General features: G+C 38.8%; 1 protein-coding gene across 1 annotated transcript in view; it reads right to left on the bottom strand.

The window, feature by feature from the left end:
- Nucleotides 1–20,833: 20,833 nt before the first annotated feature.
- The window catches only part of TRIM66 (tripartite motif containing 66), a 49,839-nt gene continuing 43,372 nt past the window's right edge, over nt 20,834–27,300 (bottom strand). The window contains exons 15-20 of the mRNA XM_027737705.2: nt 26,738–27,045; nt 25,178–25,301; nt 23,550–23,624; nt 22,235–22,387; nt 21,433–21,651; nt 20,834–21,117 (exon numbers count right to left, since the gene is read on the bottom strand). Coding sequence (XP_027593506.1) covers nt 21,058–21,117; nt 21,433–21,651; nt 22,235–22,387; nt 23,550–23,624; nt 25,178–25,301; nt 26,738–27,045 — 939 coding nt within the window. The 3' untranslated portion in view covers nt 20,834–21,057. The remainder of the gene's footprint in view (nt 21,118–21,432; nt 21,652–22,234; nt 22,388–23,549; nt 23,625–25,177; nt 25,302–26,737; nt 27,046–27,300) is intronic.

Raw genomic sequence — 27,300 nt, forward strand, 5'->3', positions numbered from 1 at the left:
AATGATTTGATTTGAAAGCTGACCTATGTTAAATAGGAGTTAATGTAGCAAAATGTTCCGTATTTTACCGACATCAAACAAGGGTAAAGACAATAGTCCCCTCAACCCTTCATTGGAGCTTGTACCTGGGACTGTGCGAGTTATCAAGCCCAGTTCCATGCAGTGCAGGCAACCACACAAAGGATGTTTAGTTCAAAAAAATCCACAAATCAGACTAATCCACATGCGCCAAAACATACCCTATAGGTCACATAACATTTTTCAAATCCCACAACAAATAGAGTATCTATTGTAGAAATTAACTAAATTAATCAAAACTATAATGGACCACAGGAAGAAGGAAGCAATCGGTATCCCATGCTACTGCAATAACAAATTGTTAAACAAAACCTTCCTTCCTACCGCTCTCTGTTACAACTTCTACTCCTTTCACTTTTTATATTGTGCTGCTTTTGATTGGGGTAGAATTAATTTTCTTCGTAGTAGCAGGTATGGGGCTGTGTTTTGGATTTGTGCTGGAAGCAGGGTTGATAACTCAGGGATATTTTTGTTATTGTTATTATTTCACTCACACAGAGTCAAAACCTATTCTGTCTCTCACTCCACACCACCAGCAAGGAAACTGAGGGTGCACAAGGAGGGAAGGGGAGGGGTCATGGCTGGAACAACTGACCCAAGGGACATCCCATACCATCTGATGTCATGCCCACAAGTTTTCTGACTTCTGCCCTTCTGATCCTCTCCCCCATCCCACTGTGGGGGACTGAGGGGGTGTGTGGGGCTGAGCTGCCAGCTGGGGTTAAACCATGGCACATATTTAAAACTACATAAAAATAAATTACTCTCTGTGTGCTGTTTCAATAACATTTATGCTTTTGGTATTTTGCTGAGAGCTCTAAGAGCTCTGAGAGGACAATCAGTCCCCAATTTCAGTAATGGATCCAATTGTTCTTGGAGCTCCTGGATGCACTTCTGAGCATTAATGCATAACAGCATCATTTGTTAGCTATTGCTAATTAGCATCTCTAATGAAAAATGCTAGACACAAAATATGTTGCTTCTCTAGGTGAAAATATTTCAATGTCTAGAGAAATTAAGTGATGTACAGAACTTACAGTTTTTCCTCCCAACTGTATGAAATATTAGGCTATCAGGAATACTTTTCCCACACACAAAAAAAAATTCACTAAATTGTTTCACTCCTTATCGAATTGAAAGCACATACAACTTTCCATTTCTGTTTTGTTGAAGTATTCAAAAAAAGTACTTCTTTCTAACAACTATTTCTCACCCAAATGCAAGGAATGGAGATCAGAAGATTTTGCACACCTCATAGACCAAAACTAACATAGGACAAAATCAGTTTGGAAGTCTTCCAGCTCATGTGAATACTTATCACGTTTGTTCAAGATAACAATTATCATGTACTATAAAAATTATAGAATGATAAAACAGGTTTCCATTTTTCCCTCCCCTCAATACTGCCAAGCAACATGTGAAACATATGCCTCAATTGGAACTACATTCAGGAATCATAAAAACCACTAGTTTTCAATTCACCTGAATGTCTGTTGATATCTAAAGAGATCACAGTTCTCAGCAGCAATTTTAATAAATTACCATCTTATTTCTATAAACAAATATGACTTTTTTCCTAATTAAGATGGCTTTTCTAAGTAGATACAAAACGATAAATATTTTTTTAAAAGGGAATTACAGTGAAGCATTTTTTCAAGTTCAACATACTCTTTCTACAGGTACACAATGGGAACAACTTATATGATGAGAAGAAATATAATAGCTAAATCACTTAATGATATTAAGCCATTTTCATAAAATTATAATGTTGTAAGTGTTTTCTGAAGGACAATGGCATTTTCTTCATATAGTAGATAAAATATTTTGCTGACAACATACACATTAAATGTTCAAGAAGCTTGAGTAACAAAAATTACTATTCCACCATAAAGTGTGTATTTATGACATTTGCCAATTAAATATGTTCAAACTGAGGAGAGAAAAGCACAATAATTTCAGTAAACTCCTAATTTCAGTAATACTTCCCTACATAAATAGCAGATTCTATTCACTTCCAGACTTGCAGATGAAGCACACGATCAGTCCAGGTTCTAGAAAAAGTGATTTCTGTTTGTTACCTCCCTGTTCACACAGCTGCAGTGTGTCTCTGACAACCAGAAAAGGATGGGGGTGCACAGCCCAGTTCTGAGGCCCAGACAGGGTTATTATGATAGTTTAGTTGTGTTTTCATTTTGTTTTACACCACCTTTTATTTTCAAGGGTTTGTCTAGACATTCTCAGGAGTCACTCAAAGTATTTACCAAAATGGTCATTATCTAGAGGATGTGTTTTCTCCAGAAGAGTAGCAAATGTTCTTTCAAAAACTCTTATACATGTAGAGAGTTTACATTTCATACCATGTGATGTTCTAATAAAGCATATCTACGAATTACAGAAATGCTCTTTTATTGCTGAGCCAATGGGGAGCAAAGAACAACTCTTGCAACCCCTAGTTAAAATTTTAGAGGATAGAAGAAACAAGATACGTGGGTGTGCGTATTAAATGTCACACTATAGTACTACAGTTTTATAAGACTATTAATTTATGAAATATTTGATTTATATATATATTTTTTTTACTTCTGTGTTAATTACCACTGCACCTGACCAGCACCAGGCACTGCTTCAACAATGTTTGTATGAGTTAAGAAATTAAAAGCATTTGGTACATGACAACCTAATGGACATAAAATTAAAAATTTTATCCAACGTAAAAGCTGAAGCATTACTGTCTGTGTGTATATAATATAAAAGATTGAAATGAGCAAATGATATACTAAAGAACGTTCAAATGTCTTCAAGAAGAAAAAGCTTAATCGAATGAAAGCTTGAGTTGTATTTCTTTGGATATTGACCTAACTTTCAAAACTCAGAAGCAACTAACAGGCCACACGAAAATTTTCTGAAGGCTTACAGAGTGTATTGCACCTTCAGACATGCAAACACAATTTTCCCATTTGTGCTTGCAGCTCATCAGAAAATATGAAACAATAAGTATTAAAACCATTTTAAATTCCCAATAGTCCTGGTCATAACTTTCCTCTTTCAAACTACTGAAGACAATGAATCTGTTCTTACTTCACCAAACTTAGGGGGTTTATTATAATTATGTGAACTGAAATGGTTCTCCAATGCAAACAGGACTAACCCTACCACCATCACTGCCTCTGCAATCATTCATGACAAGATTGAATTTCAAGCACTCTCTAACAGAAATCTAAGATGATCCTCTCCAAAATACAGTGATTTTTATGAACACATTTCAAATCCAGTGTGACAGAACTTACAGACAACTTACAAATAATGACAATCTCTTAGATATGAGAGATCATGTTTTCTCAGGCATTCCAAGAAAGGTAATTTATACCTTGTGATGTTTCAATAAAAAAAAAAAAAGCCTAGGCTTTTTTTTTCTTCTTCTAGATCAAGTGACTGAGATTTATTTACTTGAATATGCATTAAAATACAAAATTTTTGTATACTAAAATCTGAAAGTTACCAATATTTTGTGAGGTTGTGCTGCAGCTCAGTCTATGTTTAGAATAATAAAACCTCGGTTTAGACTGGCATGTGAGCACACTGGCAATTTGTAATGTTAATAAAGATGAAACTATCAAAGGAGATTTTGCACAAACAAAAGTATGCTTATCTGACATTCAAGGTTGCTCCACAGTGTGCTTGGTACAGCAGGTTGGAATTACACTAATAGGAGATTCAACACAAGGAATCTCAGGAACCTGTAATCTCAGCAGCTTCTTATTCATCTACTGATCCAAAAAAAACAGTTCGGGTTTTACTTTAAAGTAAGAGATGTTATCACCAGTATTCAGATAAACAATACTCCACTGTGCAGGCAGCAATATCTATAGAAATATGAAGCACGAAAAAAGTGATGTAAGACAAATTATTTGGAAGCAATTAGTATTTGTTGGGCTTATACACAACTGAGTGTTCTACCGCAAAAAGAAAAAGTACAGGAATCACCAGAGAGGCCTGTCCTTTGAAAGATATTTGCATAAGAAATGGCAGTGGGAAAAACTTTACACTCCATCTCACTCCTGCCTTAACCATCTTATTCTACTAAGTACATCAGCAAAGCTGCCTCGAGCAGATGCTAACACTGTAATTAATTCTCAGGACCCTTTTGTTTTACTATGGGGAAAGAACGTGAAATAGTTGGGTGAACTAAATTGAGCATCAAGTACATTCAGTTGCTGATGGCAAATTGATTTTTTCACAGCAGGCTATCAGTACAATTTCAGACAAGCATTTCATTAAGACACAGCATACGTAACTCCTCATAACTTTAAACTACCTTCAACACAGTATTAGGATCAAAGAACAATCAAGCCTTTGAGACTATTCTTAAAATAAAAAAATGGATGTTTGACACCACGTTCTGCAGACAGAGAAAAAATAAAAATCAAACTCCAAAAGCTCACTAGTACAACATTTAAGTTTGCTAACAACATAACTGGCATGAAATGTTGTATGGCAGTTTCCATATGAACTTCTCAGCTTTTTCTTCAAAATTTTTTAAACACCGGATTCCAGTTCTAGATGGAAACCCGCACAATCTTTGTTAGTTTTTTCGAAATGGCTTGTCACAGCAGTGCTCCTCTGACAATTAGGCACAGAGGACAGCTGGTTTAGCAGCACAACAGAACATAGAGAAGCATTCTTCCTAGTGTCTGACAGGCTGGTAGGTCATTCCTCTGAGCCCTTCCTGAAGTTTGTCGTGAGGATGGAAGAAGGAATAGAGAAATAGCAAAAAAGAGAAGGCTGAGCAATGCTGTTCACAGGGTCTAAACCCCACCAATTTTCTCCAACTCATCCTACTGAAAGGTCTTTTACAACCTATAGCACCACCTGATTCAAAGCAGGCAGCTGGAAGGAATCTGGACAGGATAAATGAAAAGTGGGGTCAAACCTGGGAATGCAGAAAGCAGTAATGCCCCAAACTGATCCCGAACTTTTTATATCTAATTAAACAGTCAAACATGTTAATTATTCAGTTTGGTTTTCATTTGGGTTCAGCAGTGATTAAAATTTTTCCAGATTACCAAATTTAAAAGTAACAAACAGTTACTGAATTCCTGTTCAGGGGAAGAAAAATGGTTCAAGTCAGTATTTCCTCTAGGTTCAGTTCAATTAGCTGTACTTATATAAAAAAGAGTGGAAAAACGCTGCCTTGTTTGGCACCCAATGTCAGATTACAAATGAATTTTTGCAATTGCAGGGGTTTTTTAATTGTTTTGCAGTTGACACTAAAAAACCTCTAATTTTTTAACATGTTTTAGATGGCTTGTGTTGTTCATTTTAACTCAAGTCAATTATTCTGTGTATGTAAGTGGTTTTTAAAAATGCAAATATGATGCACAAAATATGTCAATATGGGGAAATTCACTATTTATTCCATATGAAGCAGGTCAGTGAAATATCTAACTGTATGTGAAAACTCAAAGGACAAATCTAACTAATAAATGGGGACCAGAGTTTCCTCAGTTACACTTGCTTAAGATGATGAAACAAAACACTTACTTTAATTGGTTGTTCCTTGATCTTTCTATACAGTGCTGTTTTCCCTGTGAGATTTAAAATGATAAGTAACTGGAAATTAGGAAGTGAATTAGTCCATTATTCTGTAGCAATGACACAATGATTAATTATATTAGCTTACTGCCCCTTCTGCTTTCAAGCCCTGCAGTCATAAAATTAGTTTTGTTCAATATTCCAGAAGGAATATGAGAATTAAATTTATATAATTTAACAAATTCCTGCAGGAAAGCCACACTCATCTAGGATAGTAGATGGATGGATTCTCTAATTTACAATAATATGCAGATGGCATACCTACCCCTTACAGAGCAATGTGCAGATAAGGAAACTTCCCAAATGATTCAGATAAAGAGATTGTGAAGAGATATAGGTGGATATAGATCAGGCAAGTCTGAGCTTGTGTGCCCTCCTGGAAAGCACTCAAAAACTTTTCGCTGTAATTCTACCTTTACCTAATAATTACATTTTCTTTTATTTGTTTGGTTTTTGGTTTGTGATTTTTGGGGGTTTTTTTACCATGTAGTATTTTAAACACCAGAAGTGTTTTCTAAGCCCTCGGGAATAGGAAATAAACTAAAGGCTATTAGGGTCTAGGAAGGCAGATAGTGATTTAAAATCACTGCAACACCAACTCAAATGCCCACAACTCCTGTGTTCCTGGTAAATAATGCACTTTAGGAAGAGTATATCACTTTTGAGGAACAATGTTTCTGCCACATTTTCAATGCTGGAAAACACTCAGATGCAATCCTGCCTTCTCAATTCATGTCTTTTGCATGACATTATTACATAATTCAAAATCTTTTCTTTTAATTACCTGATTTTTTTTCCTCTCCAGCATGGTGAATATCACGATCTGTAACATTATGTGCATATCTTAGCCCTAAAACAGCTATGGCAACATAGCCAGACTCAACAGTTAACCTTCATGCCCTGACATGACCACTGTTTACTGGTTTTAGAATATCAAAATAAACTGACTGCAAAGCATCATTTCTTTAAAAGAATAACAGAAAACAAAACAAAGCTTCCATACGAAGTATACAAGGATCAGGGTCTTCACAATTCTGAAGCAATTTGATCAAAGAATTTGAATGTTTGTACTGCAATATAATCAGGATGTTATTGGGAAAGAGGGAAAAAGTAGCAGTAAAGTTAAAGGACTTATTTATGTCTTGGTTTAGTAAATTGGCATTTCATATCACCAACATGCTGTATTTCAGTAAAGTAACTCTTAGATGACCTTTTCTGCCATCTCTGGATAAACTGGATTATTACGGGCAAACAGAGAAAGTTAGCAATGTGCATTACCCAATAATAATTTTATCAAAATTAAACCCTGTACTTTATTGTAAATTCAGTTCATAATGAAAACAGAGTTCAATATAAGAGAATACCAAAATCTTTAGCCATTAAGCCAGAAAAATCTAGATACTTAAAATTCATTCATTTTAAGATAAATTACCTTTGCATTTTTCAACTCATTTAAAACGAGTGGCATGACACATAAATCGCATTTGGCATGTAAATAAACTCAGAACCATACAGAAAATCCACCCCTCATGCATGAGGATGGGAGCCAGACAGCACACACTGCCCTTGAAGCCAGGCCTGAAGCTCTGGCTCACCCACCTGGTACCCAGTGAATCCATGCCTGGTGGTGTGTATTCACACATTCTGGTCTATTCATAAAATTCTGTGGGAGAAGTTGAACAGTAACAGTAACAAAGACCTCAATCCTTGTCACAGGATTAATTAAGACCCAGACAGGTTTATCTTAGGAAAAAAGACCCCAAAATTCTTAAATATAGGTATTTCTAATACATTTAAGTATTATTCTTAAATTATAACATTCATTAAGAGCATCACATGTAAGGTACTTCAACTAATTACATTTGTTTCCCCAAAGTTAATCAGTGAGTGCACAGCATCACAGTAAATGTTCATGCCTGCAGTCAGCTCCCTGCCCAAGAGGCAGCACCTCTGGGGATCAGGACACTAAAAGCTACCTTCAAGCAGTAACTATACATTTTCTTTTCTGCATTTTCCAATATTCTTTTCATCCCAAAAATATTGTAATTTCACTTTTACTGATAGCAGTGTCTGAAGTACCTGACTGAAAGGTATTTGATTTTCCAGTTTAAAAAAAAATAAAATTATAAAGGTTCTGTTTTAAAAAGTGTTTTTATTCTGCTCATTATATATTATGAAATATGGATCTGAAGGTGCTGCTATCTCCCTCAAGTATCTCAGGGCACTGAGTTCCAACTCATGCTGAGTGGAAGTGGCTCACCTCAGCAGACTCTCCTTCTGTGTTTTTAAGAGTCTGGCATCTCCTACCAAAACCACTATTGACTCTCCAGATTTATTTCAGAAATAATTGCTCCTAAAGATGAGAAATTTAAAAGGCCAGGCTTAAAAACATTCTCCTCCACTCTTGGTATCATATTAAACAGGCCTTTGAAACCAGTACTATTCAAATACATAGGCCACCTTGTCAAAGTTAATGTGAGAGCTCAGATGTCCACCCATTTAGTATGTAAGCTTTTAAGGACTGAAGCAGCAGATGTATCAGTTTCTCCAGGTAAATTATTATACATTCCTTATTTTTCAATGCAGTTGATACTATTTTTTTTCCTGAAGAAAGATTATTAATTTCCCAGACATAAAGACATGGGTATGTATTTGTCAGCCCTGGAATAATTTGAAAACAAGTGAAAATGTTTCCTGACATGATTTAGGAAGGAACTGGGGTTCTCCCTGTTTAGGATACTATTTCATGGCATTATCAATAAAATTTGACCACTTGTGCTTTCATTTCTTTAGGGGTGTTGATTTTTTCCCTTGCATGGATTGAGCCTCAGGGAGAAGTCCCCAGTTCCAGTCTTGCTTTGACTCAGATTCAGCACCTCCACTTCTTTCCTACTAAAACTGTTAGCTGTGATCAGGAGTGCCAGTGCTAAAAGAGTTTTTGCAAAGATTTATTTAATAAAAAGCAATGCTTTCCAGGCAAAAAGACAACTTAGAGAAAAAAAAAAAAAAAGAAAGAAAAGAAAAAAAGGAAAAGGTAATAGATTATAAATATACTCCAATTCCTCAACATTTGCTATCCCTAAAAATTTGGGAAGAGCCCTATTATTTAAACTGTCTCTCTCTCTCTTATCCTTCCACGCATGTTTTCCAGATTACTTCAGTTTCAGTTTGCGAAGAAAATGCACCACAGCAAGTGGAGCCTGAGGCAAGACTGAGTGACTTGGGTACATCTGAGAAAGGCCACTTCCAGTAGAAGAGGTCATACATAACATGCCAACTACATAAATAAAAATTTCTTGTTTGACCACTGTGGCTCGTGAATCAAGAGCAACGCAGACTCCTCTAGGATGCCCAGGTTGCAGATTCATGTTCCAATCCACAGTGGCCAAACAAGTGCATTATTCCTGGTGTGTTCTCTCACCCCAGGAAAGCAGGCCAAGAGCCAGCTCACACAGCCACCCAGCAGTCACCCAGGGCAAGAGTGTGAGGCCTTTTTACAGAGTAGGTGGTAACAGGAATACGTAACCCAATCTGACTCAGGGCTGTTCTCAGGGGTTTTGTCCCATTGTCCCCAGGCAGCTGTCTGACTGGCTACTTGCCTTTTGGGGTCAATTGCACACACACAATGTGCAGACTGTTTTTATAACCTCTATTCAGATCTGAGAGGTTTTAATATACCCTTTTCCAGCCTTTCTGGTGGTTGCTCCCAGCCTGCCTGTGCTATAATTTACCTCCATTGTGTCTGGGTTGAGCTGACCTGGCTCGTAGAGGTCCATTGTTTGTTTATTCCATTGGTGGCCTGCACAGAGGAGACACACTGAATCGTCTCTGTGTCCTTCCACTGAAAGGTTCAGGTTGAAATTGCCTGTGTACTTCGCCAGAAACTTAAGACCAACAAAAGTAAATAGTCCTGTCAAATAAAGGGCATCAGTTAGTAGGAGAATAAGCATTTGGTATCATGAAAATATGACAACAGTGAGGCTAAAAGACAAAACACATCAAAGCCTCACACAGGAAATGATACTTTCTTATGCTACATTTCATTTTTTAGTTCAAAATGTTAAGTACAAGTCAAAGTCACATATGAAGAAAGGAACCACTGTGAAAGCTGCTATGCTCCTCTCAGTCAGTACAAGACAATCTTGACCTTCATGCCATAGTATCAAGCCAAAGTTCTTGAAAGGAGGCATTGTTTCAAAAGCCAGGCATTTTCTCGATGGTGAGAAATGCCTGTTAAAGACTAGGTTGAAATCCCTGAGGTCACATTACATTTGACATGTGACATCTAAAGTTCTTTATCTGAAAGGGGAATTAAGAAAGCCCTCACTGCTCTGTGCTACTTAGCTGTGCTTTAAACAGAATCCAGCATAAGTGTGTACTAACAGAAAGTCCATGGGAAAGCTTTAGATAGGGCTTTAGATATCCTTGCTATTTATCTAAATATTTATCCTGTGATGTGTGAGTACACCTGCTTTTCTCCTTCAGGCCTAAAGAGAGTTATTTCTGTCTTGGATAGGTATGGCATTAAATACAGAGCAGATAAAGTGCTACCAGCCACCCTTCCCCAGCAACACTAGAGAAAAGTTACCTGGGATGGAAAATGATGTCTCATCACACAGTAGTGTGATTCTAAGTAAGAGCCTATATATGGATGCACAGAAATTTTTACTTTGATAGGGACAATATGTCAGTACCTTCAATTAATTTTCCTGACAGTGACAATGTGGCATTAAGAGCTGCAGTGTCACTGACAGTGGGTGAAATTCAGGAAGCATTGTTTGGACAGAGACACACAGCAGTAAATAGTGGATGAGTGGTTGGATTTGAGTTGACAATGTGTGTTCACAGCCCAGAAAGCCACTTGTACCCTGGGCTGCATCAAAAGCAGCCTGGCAAGGAGGTCAAGGGAGGGGATTCTGCCCTTTCACTCTGCTCTCCTGAGACCCACCTGAAGTGCTGCATCCAGCTCTGGGGTCCCCAAACACAGGAAGGACACCAGCCTGTTGGAGCAAGTCCAGAGGAGGTCATCAAGTTGATCAGAGGGATGGAGCACCTCTCTTATGAGGAAAGGCTCAGAAAATTGGGATTGTTCAGCCCGGAGAAAGGTTCAGGGTGACCTAACTGCAGCCTTCCAGCGCCTGAAGGGAACCTACAAGACAGATGGAGAAGAACTGTTTACACGGACATGTAAATAGGATAATGGGGAATGGTTTTAAACTGAAAGAGAGTAGGTTTAGATTAGATATCAGGAAGAAATTCTTTACTGTGAGGATGATGAGACACTGGGACAGGTTGCCCAGAGAAGCTGCAGATAATCCCATTCTTGAAAGTGTTCAAGGCCAGGTTGGATGGAGCTCTGAGCAACCTGGTCTAGGGAAAGGTGGCCCTGCCCCTGGCAGGGGGGAGGAGACTAGGCGATCTTTAAAGTCCCTTTCAACCCAAATCATTCTATCATTCTATGAAATGCTTAACGAATTTTTTTTTTTAGACAACTTGACTTCCCAAATCCTGTGAAGTGCTGCGCGTGTATTCGTTTCTCAGTGCAAGTTCATTGTCACAGCAAAGGACAAACACCAGCACCACAGAAAAATACCAGGGTCTAGCCTGCCCCTTCGACAGCGATTTCACCGTCTCTTCAGCGATCGGGATCCTGGAGCTCCATCTACTGGTACCTCGGGACAGGCTGTGGAGGCGGCGCCAGCCGGGAGACCCTCACCGGGATACACCGCCCAGCATGGGAAGGGGAGACCCTCACCGGGATACACCTCCTAGCCTGGGAAGGGGAGACCCTCACCGGGATACACCGCCCAGCATGGGGAGGGAGAGACCCTCACCGGGATACACCTCCCAGCATGGGGAAGGAGAGACCCTCACCGGGATACACCTCCTAGCCTGGGGAGGGGAGACCCTCACCGGGATACACCTCCCAGCATGGGGAGGGAGAGACTCTCACCGGGATACACCGCCCAGCCTGGGGAGGGAGACCCTCACCGGGATACACCGCCCAGCATGGGGAGGGAGACCCTCACAGGGATACACTGCCCAGCCTCGGGAGAGGGAGACCCTCACCGGGATACACCGCCCAGCCTCGGGAGAGGGAGACCCTCACCGGGACACACCGCCCAGCCTCGGGAGAGGGAGACCCTCACCGGGACACACCGCCCAGCCTCGGGAGAGGGAGACCCTCACCGGGACACACCGCCCAGCCTCGGTAGAGGCCGACTCTATCGAGTGACAGCAATGAGAGGCACAGGTGGGTACGGGACACGTGGAAGATTCACGGAGGGAGCTAGAGGAGAGACAGAGCCTGACAGCTTCATTAGGCTGTAGAAAGTCTAAAGTTCCTTCAAATGAGCTCAAAAACCACGGAAAGTCCACAGTGACTTCCAAGTGCAGCGGTACTCAGAAAGCATGAGGAGCTTACCTTTAGGTGACTTGGTTGCACCCAGATTGTCAAATTCTTGTAGCTGACCCTTTTTTAAAGTGTGCAAGATCAAATATGCTAGCACTAATGCCCCTAAAAGACTTACCAATAAGTGGTAAAAACCCCACAAGCAGGCAATTTCTCTTAGTCCAATTCAATTTTTTTTCTTTCCCAATAGCGTCTGAAATCAGTTCCTATTTTTTGGACATACAAATGTATCCCTTTCAGAGCCAGTGCATCAACCCTGCCACAGTAGAAACTGGCCTTTCACAGCCCTCCCTTGAGGTGTTCACCAATTTACCCCAGGTGAGAATCTGGTCAAATAATTGCATAACAGCCAGGTCATAAGGCTAAGGCTCATTTGTGTACCTTTTCAATGAGAATTCAATTTACAGCTATTTATAAAGCACTTTTTGTATCTAAAAGTTTTGATGAAACTACTCACATTTTTAAGAAATAGTATGTGTTTATTTACTGTTAATATTTATTTATATGGCTACAGCTTTATTAGAAATGTGGCTGTTCTGTCTTTGCCATAATTTGAGTATCAAGGTTAGAGAGACTTGTGAAAAACTGTTGTTTTGACACTCTCCATCTACAAATAAAGCTCCTTTGACAAACATTTTTAGCTTGGCTTTCTCATATATTTGAATTTAAGCACTATCTTTTACTAGAAAGAAAATAAAGGGAGAAATTAACTTCCCTCTTTCCCCATAACACCAGATTGAGAGAGAGCTATCAAGAGATATATAAGCACTAACTGTTTTCTACTGGGTACTTAAGGGAAACAGATGAGTGTAATTATGGTTTTATGGAGGTCTTACCTAAAATGTGTATACTCAGCTGTCACATTACAGTTTGATTCTCGGTTATAAATACATATATTAATCTTTGTAAAGGCCTGTACAGATTTTAAGCAGAAGGGGAACATACAGCTTCGTAGCTACCTCCCAGGGAAGGAAATCATATTAAAACCAGAAGACGCAATGATACTGAACCTCCAGGACCAAGAGGAGGCGAGTGCTCGCTGCTTAAAACAACTCAAATCGCGCTGAAAGCAGCAGAGGGAGCCAGCTGCCTTGCTTTGGAGGTACCAGCTCCGCTGATGCCCTGCAGCCAGCACAGCACTGCCTGCCGACCCGCCATGTGCTTTATCCTGGGGTGGTGAATCTTCTATTACCTGAGGCTGTGTCCCTGGGTCTGAAGGAAATATTGCGAAAACCTGAGCTTTGCTGCATCTTTAAAGTTTACCGACCCGTTCAGGCTGTGCCACCACCTCTGGAAGTGAGCAGTACCTAAATGCTTGTGAGGAACCTGAGAAAACACCTATTTGGCTGCAAAAACTAACAGAGAGAGAAATAAAAAAAACCACCATATTTTCATCTCCCACCCCTTTACATTAGAGTAAGCATTTTACCTTTCCATACGAGCTGCAAAAGCAGTTTTTCTCAAGTCAGTGAGGAGAGTTAAACACAGACTTAACTTTTCTGACAAAACCAGCAATAACAGTATTACAATGCCTCCCCCACAGTATTGCCTTTGGTGTTTATTCACCTTCAATTCCATTAAAAAAATTCTCAGTTTGTTCCCATAGGATGAGACAGCGTAAAACAAAAGAGAAAACAACTGATATTATCATGATGCATTTTAAAATCTGAGCTGCATTTTAACAGGTAAGGTAATAGGAACACCAAAGTTTGTGTGATTTTGGATCTCTAGTTCCAGAAACACTTTTTTCTCCTCACTGGAATTACAAGAAAATATGCACAAGGCTAAAAGATACTTCTACCAACTCAGAGAGCCTCTTCATCTTTGTTTCTCACACTTCATAAGGTTTAGGTTGAATTATCTCTCAGTGACCTCGATTAAATCAATCAGTCTTCAATGCATTTGCACAGGTACTCTGGAGGGAACAATTTAATTAGCTAATCATTTAATTACAAACTGGTAAATTAATAATGCAGGAGAACTTGACTCAAAATGAGAAGGGCATTACAGTACTGACAGCTGGGAAAAGGTGAGGCAACCAATGTAAATTTACTCATAAAGTGAACATATATTATTTGGAAGCAGTAAAAGCCAATAAACACAGAATCAGACTAGTTCTGCGGGTATCTCTTCTTCTAGACAATGGAATAGAAGGCTCAGTTCAGAGGCTAAAAATTTACTGAGATATTTACAGTATTCCCTAATGAAGACCAGTGAAAGGAGGGAATTTCCATGTTCTCGTTCCATTAAATATCCTTACACTTAGTCATCTAGATAGCAGGTGGGTGTGCTGGAGAGACACTTTTCCCAGCTCGGGGATTGAATGTCTCCAGGGTGCTCCCACCTCTCCAAGCATGTGTCCACAGTAGGCTGCTTCTCACCTGCCCTCAGAGATTACCAGCCCCTTGGCACTGGGCTCAGGCTGGCATGATGCAACACAACACAGCACAGTGCTAGCACTCTGGGAAGAGCTTTGAACATGATGCAAGAGTTACAAACATGCAGCAAGACTGTCACCTCAAAAGGTCATTGCTGTGATCTCCTTGTCCAGCAGACTCAAGACAATCAATAATGCTGGCACTGCAGAGATTTTTGTGGTATTTAAAAGACCAAAAATAAACGCGAAGACTTTCCTTTTTCTTGAATGGTACAGAAAATTCTTTCTGGAGAGCCTTTATGAGGTTCATTCTCTAGAGAAAATCCATCATGTCTGTAATATCCCTGAGATAACCTTGCTCAGTCAGAGATTAGAGTTATGATAGCCACGTTGTCCAGGCCACAGCGGCTGCTCCTGTGCTGTGAGGCAGCGGCGGGTTTGCAGCAACAGACTGAGCACTGCCCCACTGCCCTTCACTGAACAGAACTTTCCTGTACGTAGGACAAGCTTTGTGTGATTCTCAACCTGCTCCAGGACTGGAGATGCTAAACTCGAGCACCATTTACAGCACACTGTCAGAGCCAAATCCCCTCTTCCCTAATGAATGGTTTCACCTGTGCATCCCAAACCTGAATCGTCTCACAATACTTTCATTTAACACTGCTCCATGATAATCCTGAAACCAGGTCCAAGGGCTATATTCAATTTTCACTTCTGCTGCTCACTCATTCCATTAGCTTATCATGCTGTCTTTAACAGTTATAAATGGGAAATATTTATGAGTACATCAAAAACATGGATGAGAGCCAGTTTACTAATGTTTCTAAAGTCTTCAGAGACCACAGGTGAAAAGGAACAGAGCAGTGTCCAGTGTTTGCTTAAAGAATTGAATTTTTTAATGTTATTTCTCATAAACCAAAGCCCACCTGTATATGTTAATTATATATTGCACTGCAGATGCCAGAGGTATTCACAGCTATGGGTAAGATGCAGCACAGAGTTTGGGTAGGATGTAAGGATTAATTTTGAATTGATTTTCACTTTATCTAAGCTCTATATTGTTTATTTATATTGTAGACTAAAATATCCTATAAGGTTTTTGTTTAATTTCTGTGATATACAGAACACTTGTGTAGTCCACAGGTTCTATAGTCACCATCTCATTCTATTAATGTTTTCAGTATTAGAGATTAAGGATGTTTTCCATTTGCTGTTCAGCTACAGTAGAGAACTGCTTAGCTCAGCCCAGTGAGCTGTAAATTCAGAAGTGTTGCACTATGCACCACAGACTACACAATATGGTATAGACATGGGCATAAACTATTTCCTTGACTTAAATTTAGGTCTGTTTTAATGCTGTTGCAGGAAACATTATAAGTGTAGTAAACAGCAAAAACATGATTATTTACAGAATGAACACACTAACTTTCAAGTTACCATACAATCTAGAAATAACTACATAAAATGTCCTGCCACTCCATACAGTTTATCTGTTTTGCTTTCATTGTCTGAAGATATCACTATTCTGATGCTCTTTAATGATGGCTACATGCTGACATTTGCTGGGCCCAGTATAAAACCAGATTAAGTTCTATGAGTTTCTATGAGCATAGTTCAACATTTGAAGCACTATTAGGGTGCTATGTTTGTTCATTCAGCCAGGAGATAAGTCAGCACAAGACCTGGCAACCAGCTAAATCTGCAACATCTCCCCACAGGAGCAAATCTCACCCTTCTAGAGGTACAATCCAAACGTTACCTCTGATTTGAAACTTTTACAATGTTTTCACTGTAAATTTCCCATAAGGCATCTCTCAACTTCCCTGTTTGTCCCATACCCTGTACTGCATCAAGAAACTCCACCTCTACTGTACAAAGTGAAATAGCATCTACAGATTTTCCTAGAGCAGGATATATATCATAGAGTAATGAGCAAGTACTGAATTTATGAGATGTAAGGACCATTCCTTCTCTTACTAACTTCATCAGAAGCAAGAGCAAGCTAATAAGTAAAAAGAGAAAAATATTCATTTCCTGCCCGAGTGCCAGTGTATAAAAATGGATTTTTTGTTTCCATCTAAAGTCAGCTGATCACTGTTAATGAGACACATTGTCAAAAAGTCATTCTAGTGAGGCAAGTAAATAGATGCACCAGGTAAGGGAGGAATGTTGGAATAAAGGACAGATATATCATCTCAGCACAGACCATCTAGGAACACAGCATCTATGTTATGCCTAAAATAATTAAATGATGTCTCTATGATCTATATCAGAAACCTGGAATCCCCTGATGACTTTGACAACAAATGTAATAAGCATTGCCTCAGACTGCCTCTTCCTACTGCCAGTATTGTCCTAGGCACAACAGACGAGACAGTAACTTACAAATTAACATCCCCAACACAACCACAAATCAGTGTTGCTACTTCCATAAAACTGGTAACCGTGTCAAACACTCTCCAAAAGCAGTAAAATACTCTCTGACCTTCAGACACTACTCTGTTTGCTCTGAGAAAAACATTTACATCTCTTATCTCCTTAACCTAAAAAAGACTTTTCTACAGAAATAATGTACTGTGAGATGGAATTTACATGGAATCTGTTAAAAATTACATCCTAAGCAGGAAGAAGTTATCTGAAAAGTATCTTTCAAGAACCTCTTTTCAGACACTTGGAATGAAAAGGGAGCAACTGGAGCTAGGCATCTGACAACAGATTTGAACATTGCAATTTTGCATCTCCACAGTAACATTCCCACCACAGTAAACACTTTTCTTAAAAAAGCCACCCAAATACTATGTTCTTACTGTTAGATAATCTAATATAAACTTCTACAAAAGTCTACTTAGTCTAAATGCTACCAGTCTACTAAATGCTCTCATGAAAACACACACAGTTATGCACTAAAATGTACTTTCACAAACATTTACTAATGGACAGGAACAGAGAGTGCAGTAGCTTTTCTCAATAAATAACCACTCCATCTCTTACTTCTTGCTCCTAATCTGCAAATACAGCCTCAAAAGATATGCATCCTCCTTAACCTACAACTACTGCCTATCTTTATTTTCCCTAGATTATCTTATTTGATATCTGAATAAAGTCAGAGAAACTCAGCTGGTATTTAGCTTTGAAGTCTATTGCCTATATTTGACACTTGAAGGAATTGCATGCCCAGTTTTCCTACATTTTCCTATTTATCCAACAAAAAAGTTACCTCTATCTACAAATTATCTCCTAACTATGACTGAAAAGCAGCACAGCTTTTGAATCCTGAGAGGATTCCTTACCCCTCAAACCAGCAGGCCACCAGGTCAGAAAGTTGATGCTGATAGTTTTATTCTCTCATAAACTAAACTGAGAGGAACCAATAACGACAGAAAATCACTTGCAGTGTCTGTTTGACTTCTTGCCAAAGTATTTTTGGGTTTTTTTTGGTAAATTATTCTATAATTCCTCAATTTCTAGCATTTTCAATTTTAGAATATCTCTTCTGATTCCTTCAGATTAAATATGCAGACACTTAAACTACAAACATTTTTTGCTACTTGTTAATGTCATGTTTGGTTCTCAATAACTTACAGTAATTGAAAAAGAAAAAAAGCAAAATATCCACTTGGTATTGAAAATATCTGCACAAACAGAAAACTGTCTCCTGTGTTAGCATAGCTGCCCTCATAACCATTCTGTTTTGCTATCAGTAGTCATGAACAACTTAGCTAATAAGTGTTAAATGATATTATACAATCCATATGTACTCAGAGCAAAAATTTCAGATTGATGTGCAAAAATGCATTTCACATATTTTATTGTTCAGTGATGCACATTACACATATAAACATGCAGTCATTCATTAATCTGTATTGTTTAACACCTGTTTGTATTAACTGTAATGCCATTCTGTCACGATACTGGATGAAGTATGTCTTTGAAACTGTCTGTAGGGGAATGAAATTCAAATTTCTTATTTAACAGACCTATTACTGAATTAATCTCTTTTCCAACTATTTAAATACAGAAAGGATTTTCCCATTCTACATGTAACTCATTACACATAGCCCTTGGTTACATTTGCAGGACCTAGTGAATTTGCTGGAGTTTCCACGGTGTTGCTGGCATTTGTTTCTGCTATACTTACTTCCACAGGAAAACCTCAGGTGTTCCTCCTTGCTTCTCTTCCTACACATTCTGGATTGTGAAACAGGATGTGTGATAGAAGAAAAGGTAACTACATAATCTATCACTTCTCTTTCGGGCCACGTGGGCTGTTAGATTTTAGGAGAGAGACCCTTCCTTTCATAATGGCCAGTGCTGTTGCCAGTCTGCAACTGGACTTTGACAGGATAAACTCCCCAAGAATTTATGGGTGCTGGTGGTATGGTGTCCAGCAGTGGGAACACCACAAGCCAGCAATTTTAAGGCAACATCCAAGATGGATAACGTTGTTGTTATGACATGCACTGTGTTGTGAAGTTGGTGACCCAGAGAACTGTATTTGAAAGTCACGCGTACGAGTTCAGGTTTTCTTCTGCTTACCAACATGACATGAAGTTTACAAGGTTGGTTTTTTTTAACAGTTACTATGTCTTAGTGAAGCAATTGGAATCAAAGTTAGCCTTAAGAGTGCTTAGGTCATAGAGTCCTGCCAGCACACACACAAAGGATATCTTATATATGGTGACAAACTGGCAAATCTCTATTTTTAATAGGAGCATAATATATCCTCTATGAATTTTATTATAAACATATGTTCTCCAAAACTAATGGTACAGTTAACAAACAGCCTTTAAGAAACAGAAGGAGGCTCTCATTGACTCTGCTCTTCCAGAAAAAGAAGAAGTTGTCAATAGTCTCTCCCATTTCTAGAATTGCCCCTAGATGAAAGCTAGACAGCATATCATTTTTGCACTATTAAGGGTAAAAAACAGGTATGTCTTTGGTGGAGAACTGACAAAAAGTGACACCTGTAGCACAGATAAGGGTGATTAATTCAGTGACAAACGTGCACTCATTTCCCTGTGCCAAGACACTCTTTTGAGAACAGGAGACAGAAAGCAAACATATACGAATTCATATATAGAAAATGAAAAGGCTGTCTCTCCATCTCACAGTTTTCCAGTCAGTTTATAATATCCAGATTTTCATTTCTTCAAAGAAGAGAAAACATTGGCTCACCACCGTTAACAACAAACAGTAAGTCACACAGAGTAGAATATAACATTCATGTCTTATTATTTCATATATAAACCTTTACTTTAAAGTGTTATCTAAAATAACATACATGGTTAGCAGACCAAATAGCCCATATAAACTATGCTGAAAATATCATCTTTATTTACAGGAACCTAATTAAAATGAACTTTAATTGCTTTTGAGATCTGCAACAACTTCCTCTCTCAGAGTTGGACTTCAGCCCAGATTAGGCAGAGTTTCAAGGAGGAAGATACCCCTCACACACATGAAGAAAGCATTGGCCATGCAAAAATGTGGCTCACCTGCTTCTGGAAGAGCTGGGAAGCAACTTGCAGGCTTATCACTCTGTTCAGGTGTGATGTCATGTTACCTATCCCACCCTTAAGACTTTATAATTTCATGCAACCTTTGTTCAAGTGAACTCTAAATTTGTTCCTGGTGGTGTTCTGAAATTTAGCAAAAAACCTCCTCAGCTTAGACATCCTTTCATTCTGTTTTAGCTTCTACATATACACATTATCATCATCTTCTAGTACTGCTGGTAATCACAACTACAAGAAATAAGCAAAGAGAAAATCAGAAATATATGACATCATTTTATAGGCACTTCTATAACCATGTAATTCACTGCATAGTTAATTTACCGAATTCCAATATCTGCTTTATAGAAAAACAACTGGCTTGTGTTGTATAAAAATGCTACATTTGAGACCCAAGAAATCCCACAATGCTTTACCAAGCATGAATTATATTCCAGAAGAATCATGCCTTGCAAACAGAGCATCCACTATGCACTCAGAAACAGTTCACACAGAGCCCTAGCATTAGCACTATTAGCACTTGCTGTTTCGTGATTTAATAAAAATGCTCTGCTTCAAAAGAAACAGCTAATCAGATAATCACATTATACTGTATCTCATAAGCTTTGAGCAGTCAAGCTCCCAGAAAAATCATTGAATAAGACAACAGGATTACAGCCTTAATGACTACATGTATTTACCACGAAGCATGGCCAACATTCACACTGAGGTTGCAAGATTATTACATGGTTACCTGTGCTCTATAAAACAGAGATGTCACATTGAACAGATTATAAAATGGTACTGCAGTATTAGATATTATTAGTATGTTATTTTTATTATTATTCATCGTTAACTATGATCAAAACATTAGTACTTCAGTGTAAACACTGCAAAACATATACGTGATTTAACAGATTGAATATTGACAGATTCAAACATTTTGGATCTGTTATCTATCCACAAGATCTAGAAATAAGGCATATGGTCAGCAGAATAGGAGAGTTTAAATAAACAGCCCGAGTGCTTTGCTTTCCTCCCACACACCTTAACTCTGTCAGTTATGCTTCTGGATTCCTCATAGCAAATCTCATCTCTTGAGGAGGTCATACCTGAGGAAGGCTGTTAGCTGGCTGAAACATCATTCTTTTAGTTTTTTCACTTTCCTGTGTACAAAGGAAACAGATAGTGAATAGCTAAAGGGCTTGGTCTTTTTAGAAGTCTTGACAGAGTTTTCTGCTAGGAAGATAACTGTGTGGCCTGAGAGGCTTCATTTGTTCTCGATCGCACACTTATACACAGCTGACACTTTATTCCACTCAGAGGATCTTGACACAAAATTGTAGCACTGATCACATATCTGTGATACAATCTTGACAGTTTTCCCACACAGCCCTGTCAAAACTTCCCATCAGTATCTGTAAACAGAATTAGCAGGGTGGCCACTTAGCAAGCAAATGCTTTTGCTTTTGCAATCTTACAGCATGGCGCCGTTTCCTTTTGGGCTGAAGGCACTCCTGTCCGTACGACGGCCACTGAAAATCCTGGGGTGGCATTTTGCTGTTCTGACTCTCCACTTCTTCAGAATCAGAGTCATCTTGTTGCATGGAAGGAAAATGCCTGTCTGGATAAATCTCCTTCAGTTTGTCCTCAAAGAATTCATCCAGGCATCGTCCAGCCTCAGCAACCTCTGAATCCGGCTGTAAGAGAATCAATAACTATTTAGTGCTACTGCACACAGAAATCATCAAGGATCAAAACCAAATAACTAACCTACCAAATAACTAGCCTTATTTCTGTCTGCTACATCTCCATTAGTCTCCTGCACACTTTCTACAGACCATTAGTCCCTCTGCATTTCCAGTGTAAGTAAAAACCAGATGCTGCTATTAAGGAACACGTTTCTGCACCTCTAATAAGAAGAGATGTGCAGTGAACTAGAAAGAACAGCAGTCATCATTGCTTAGGAATTTCTACGCACTTGATTTTTCCTAGCTATTTTGCTGGCTATGACTGGCTTCTCACAGCAAACCCAGCAACATTCCAAAGAGTTGTCCACTAAGATGTCCCTTTTTAATTTTAGATGCATATGTATCTCAAGTTCTCGGATTTGACTTCATTTCTGTCATTAAAAAACACCCAACGCAATTTCCAAATAACGAAACTGAATAATACTTCTGTTTATCCCAATCCCATATCTGATTTCCAAAGAACCAGTGTGACAGCTTGAAAGAGCAATCCTCTGCTTTCTATCCCCCCCAGCCATGCACACTAGAAACCTACATAATTGAACTTCGCACAGTTCCAAAACATGAGACGCACGTCAGTCACAAGCTCCTCAGGTGCAGCATAGTGGGATTTGTCCTTCTTCTGCAGCTTTTTTCGTATGGTTGACAAATCCATTGGCCTTTTGATGATCTGATAATAATGCCGAGCCTGCAATAAGAATAAAATGCAAGTGTGTAACATTTTTTATTTATTTATTTGTTTTAATTAATTAATTTCTTCTCCAGTGACTTCTATCGAAGTCTGAACAGAAGTCACTGCAGAGGAGTCCTTGCATCAGGGAAGAGAGCTTTAGTTTCTTAGCGCCTACACTTGTGTATATTATCTTCCTGGGTGCTTTTTGGTTTTATTAAAAACATATTTGCTTGCAAGACTGAACTTGAAAATAGCACACTTCAGTGTTTACACTCAGTATTTACACTCTGCTATTTGCACTTTGTAAAGTTTATCCCCAGATATAAATGTCATTGTTTAACCATAATCAATAATATATGCAACACTGACAATTAGCTAACATTTCCCCCAAGGAATTACAAAAAGAATGTGCTGAGATACTGGCAGCTGATAAGGTGGGAAGCAGTCTGTCAAGAGTGACTAAAAACAAGATACCGTGCACTCTCTTAAAAGTTCAACAAGACTCTTTTTCAATGGGCATTAGCTACCAGGATATCACACTCCTTAAATCTTTTTTGGTCTAAACCTACTTGTTAGGTAATTTGTTCCATAAGTTCATTGCAAGCTTTATTAGGTGGAATAGGTTTTTTACCATTATTTGGACTATTCCTTCACATAAAACCTTTATTTTTCCCTTCCCCAATCTGTTTCTCACTGTGTTCTATTGTTACAACACTGTGAATCTCTATCTTCCTTAAAACAGACAGTTAATATTGCAAATGTTGAGTACATGGATGAAACAATAGTTTCTACATCTTCCCCTACACACAGTCACATTTCTGGTGTTGTCCACAGAGAGGGTAAAGAGGGAGTCCAGGGTTGTTTCTAAAGCAGGCCTCTCTTACAGCAGTACAGCATTTTCCATGTACACGGTGAGTCAAATTTTTTAATCACTGTAGCCTATCACATACCTTTAGTATTCTACCAGCATCTTAAATTGGCACCCAAACCTTGCCACCATTTACCTGCCTGCAATCTGATGCTTTTAAAGCACTTGCAAGAGGAAAACTTCTAGCCTGAGCAATACCATTCAGAAAAAAACCTCATGAATATCTTTCAAGAAGATAAAGGAGATATTTACGAGGTGTGGCAGAGTATCCTTTGGATTTCCTCTGATCCATGCATGTGCAGTACTTACCAGGGGACTGACAGGTTCATGGAACGGGAGGCTCATATTACTGCAGAACAGGGAAAGCACCAGCTTTTCACACTTCTGTAGGAGCCAGATTTGAAACACATTTTAATGCAAAAGAAGTGAGTTTCATTCTTGCCCTTAGTTAATCAATCATACTAACAACAACAGAATTCTCATGTAGACTGTGCACTTCTGATGCAAAATGGCACACTTCACCCTAATCAGGGGGATGTTTTGCCTCATAGCACTTTTATAGCTTTGAAAATAAGGATAGTCAAGAAATGTAGGAAAAGAAACTATGTAAAAAACTTTGTATGCACGTATCTTTTCTGGAAACCCTTGGGAACTAATTGCTATTACTATTTCCTTTCTGCACTTCAGATCTATTTCTTAGCTCTTGACTAAAAGAACAGCAGCAACAGTGTGGAAATAGTTAAATAGGAAATGTTTCACACTGTTAGTATCCATTCATACAAAGGGATGCAAGTTATGTAATTGCTAGTACTGTATGAAAATTGTTCTGTCTAATCATTGTTAACTTGTAAAATATTTATAATAGTCTTTGGCTTTTTCACTAGTGCAAAAAGAATGCACTACAAAACCATCATAAACCTTATTTGCTCACCAACAATGGAATTTTTATTCATCTGAATTCTCTAAATGAAATTTCACTACTTAAGATCCAGATCCCAACAATTACTGTCCAGTTGTACCAAATCCAGTAAAAAAGGGCATCACATCAGTGTAAAAAAGTTATGTCCAGCTCTGTATGGACAGAGTAGCTCAGGTCTGGAAACAGCATGGATGAATTGAGCAATGCTTGGCTGTGCTCATAGGTCTTGCCAAGGGGCCCCAGTGCTCTGAGAATCATTGCTGTTGTCTTTATGACTGGTGCCCAGACTAGATCAGTGCCTTAAATTAGGCTCCATTTGCACAGGGCCAGCTCAACATCTGCACTCAGCTCTTTGGACTCAGCCTCTCTGTCCAGCTATCAACAATACACGAAGGATTTCCACCTGTTTGGAAACTTGTGCCTTCCAAGCACCAAGTGGACTTTAAGAAAAGGCACTTTTTTCATTTTGGTAGAGGAAACTGGTAATGGGTATGTAAAGGGATAAGCTTTCGTCTAGGCTGAATCAACAGCCTAAACATCACGTTCAGGGGAACTAATAGTACACATGAAGACTGTATGATGATTTTGTTCCAAATGAAAGTCAAAAAGGGTCTACATCACAAAAATGTCATTTCACTGGCCCAAGTAGATGTCTCTTGTCTGAGAAGTGCCAAGTCTTAAAGCAAAAAGATTCAGTGTCAGAAAGCCAGGAACAAATTGACTCAGGGAAGTTGCTCTGCTGCTCTGTGTGACTTCCCTGTTCAAAGTAGAAAAGAAGTCAAGATTTGCCTGTTTCATCTTTCTGTAACATGACATTCATTTTAAAATTGAACAGCAATGCCTAGAAAGAAGAGAATGATATAAATGAATAGTAAAACTGCTTTTGTTCTATTTACTACTGTCTGTAACATTTGAGTAGCAACCAAGTAAAAACCATCATCTTTCCAAAGAAAAGGCAAAGCCTCATGCTGAGATCATATGGTCTTTTCTAAATAGTACAATATACAGTTATTCCCACCTTCTGGTCACAGTCATCAAGGCCATATTGTACATTATAGCTGTGGCTGTAGCGTGTGTTTTCACAGTCATATTCTACCTCAGGCTTCACTGGATTACGGCAAAGGGTGCACACCCATTCTCCCCTGCAAAACAATAAACCAAAAACATGCTGATTTTTTTCCACAACCTTGTCAAATAACAAATCTCATAAATCACTGTATTTGGAAGGTCTCATTCTTAACTAGTATTACAATAGCAGGCAATCTGAAGCCCATTGTACTAGATGTTCTTCAATGGATTTGAATCCAATTACAAGTGCAGCAATTTCAGGTTCTATTCATGACACTTTTTCTGTCACAAAGGAAAAGAAAAAAGACAAAATTTTAAGTGTTTGAAATCATGTACCAGCAGTGTATGCAGCTGCATTGATTCAAGTGTTGCTTTTAAAAAAACATTAAGGTAAAACAGGCAATAGTTAGGTCATAAGACAAACACAGATCCATTTGATAATTGATGTATTTATCTAAGAAGTCAACATTATCAGAAAAGGTCATAATGTGTGCTAGTACATGGGTTCCCAAACCAAACAGACATAATTCTGCAAGGGCATGTGTGTCCTTTCTAGTAGATCTATTTTCAAAAATCTCTTGAAGAATTTCATGAAGGCAGTGACACAAATTCTGCAACATCAGGGTCTGAATAACTATAGATGAAGATCTATTAAAGAACTGTGAACATATAATTTTAGTTAAGGGAATTAATTTGTTTCATTAGAATTTGGGTTTGCATAGGAAGTTTATTTTAAACACGAAAACTTCGTTTTCACTTTGTTTTGAAACTAGAGGAGTTGAAAACTCCTAGTTTTTTGAACAGAATGAACAAACCACAATCTCCAAACTAGTATCTTGCAACATATTTTTCTCAGCTGAGACAGTTATTTGGGCTTGGCACAAATGAAGTAGTAGCCTTTGGTCCCACTTAATAAAGATTTATAAGAGAATTCAGAATTGTACACCAACAGTAACGCACTACCTTTTAAAGTCTGGAGTCTGGTATGTGGACGTATATCTACTTCTGGCTCATTGCACACAATTCATCTGTGACAATTCGCTAGACAACATATCTTAGGGAAACCAATGTCCTAAACATTTCTAACATAAGCCCTGATAATCCTAAATTTCCCATAAAATTGGCTAGAAAACTGAATAGAAATTCACTGGTTGCCTTTTTCTGGGGCTAGTCTCTGTTTTTGGAGAGAAGAGCTGATGTCTACACTTCAGATGTTACATGAGAATTAGGATTTTATTTTTCCCCAGTGAGTCACATGAAAGTCTCGGGTCTGCAACCTCCTTTGTTGTACTGGCCAGTTACCTGCAGAAAGGGCACACATGGCTGGAAACAATTCTTGTTCATAATTCATCTAGTTCCCAGTGTGTAAGACAATTCTTCCCTTTGCAAGAAAAGCATCAAAAAGGACAAGTGAGAGATGCAGTATAAGGCTGACACATACATCCCTGAGGATATATTTTGCCCCAAGGCAGTGAGTAGGAACAGCACATTAGTGAAATGTCATACATACACTGGAAAGCTGAGCAGGGCTGGAACATGGCAGGAGAGATGGAAGACCTTGGGGCAGTGATCGCAGCACAACAGTTCTCCTCCATTAAGACACACAGCACAGAAATCCTCATTTTCAATTGGGCTGACTTCCTGAGTAACTGGAGATTTTTTCATGCTGGAGATGCCATTGCTGAGCTTCTGATCAACAGACAGAGCATCTACAGGGGGAGATGGTGTCTGTCCTGCAGCCTGGGATATGAGAAATTTCCTGTCCTCTGAGTTTTCCTCTTTGGACTGCAGTCCTTCAGGTGGACTATCTTTATTTATCTTGAAGGAAGAAAAATCTGGGATCACACAATCATCATTTTCATGTATCAGCATACAACAGCAGTGGTTATCTGCAGACAAACTGATTTCTCTGCAGTGAACTCTACTGGAGAGGGCACTGGGGTTCAGCAGGCCCATTCTCAGCTCGGGATCTGCTGCTGGCTGGCCAGGTCACTTTGGTCAAAGTCATTCCCTCCACATACCACGGTGTAATAGCACTATGACAGCTGCACAGGTTCCATACCAAGGGTGATA

The sequence above is a fragment of the Pipra filicauda genome, unplaced genomic scaffold (assembly GCF_003945595.2).
Source record: "Pipra filicauda isolate LSUMZ 115617 unplaced genomic scaffold, ASM394559v2 scaffold26_size5592650_pilon, whole genome shotgun sequence".
Taxonomy (NCBI): domain Eukaryota; kingdom Metazoa; phylum Chordata; class Aves; order Passeriformes; family Pipridae; genus Pipra; species Pipra filicauda.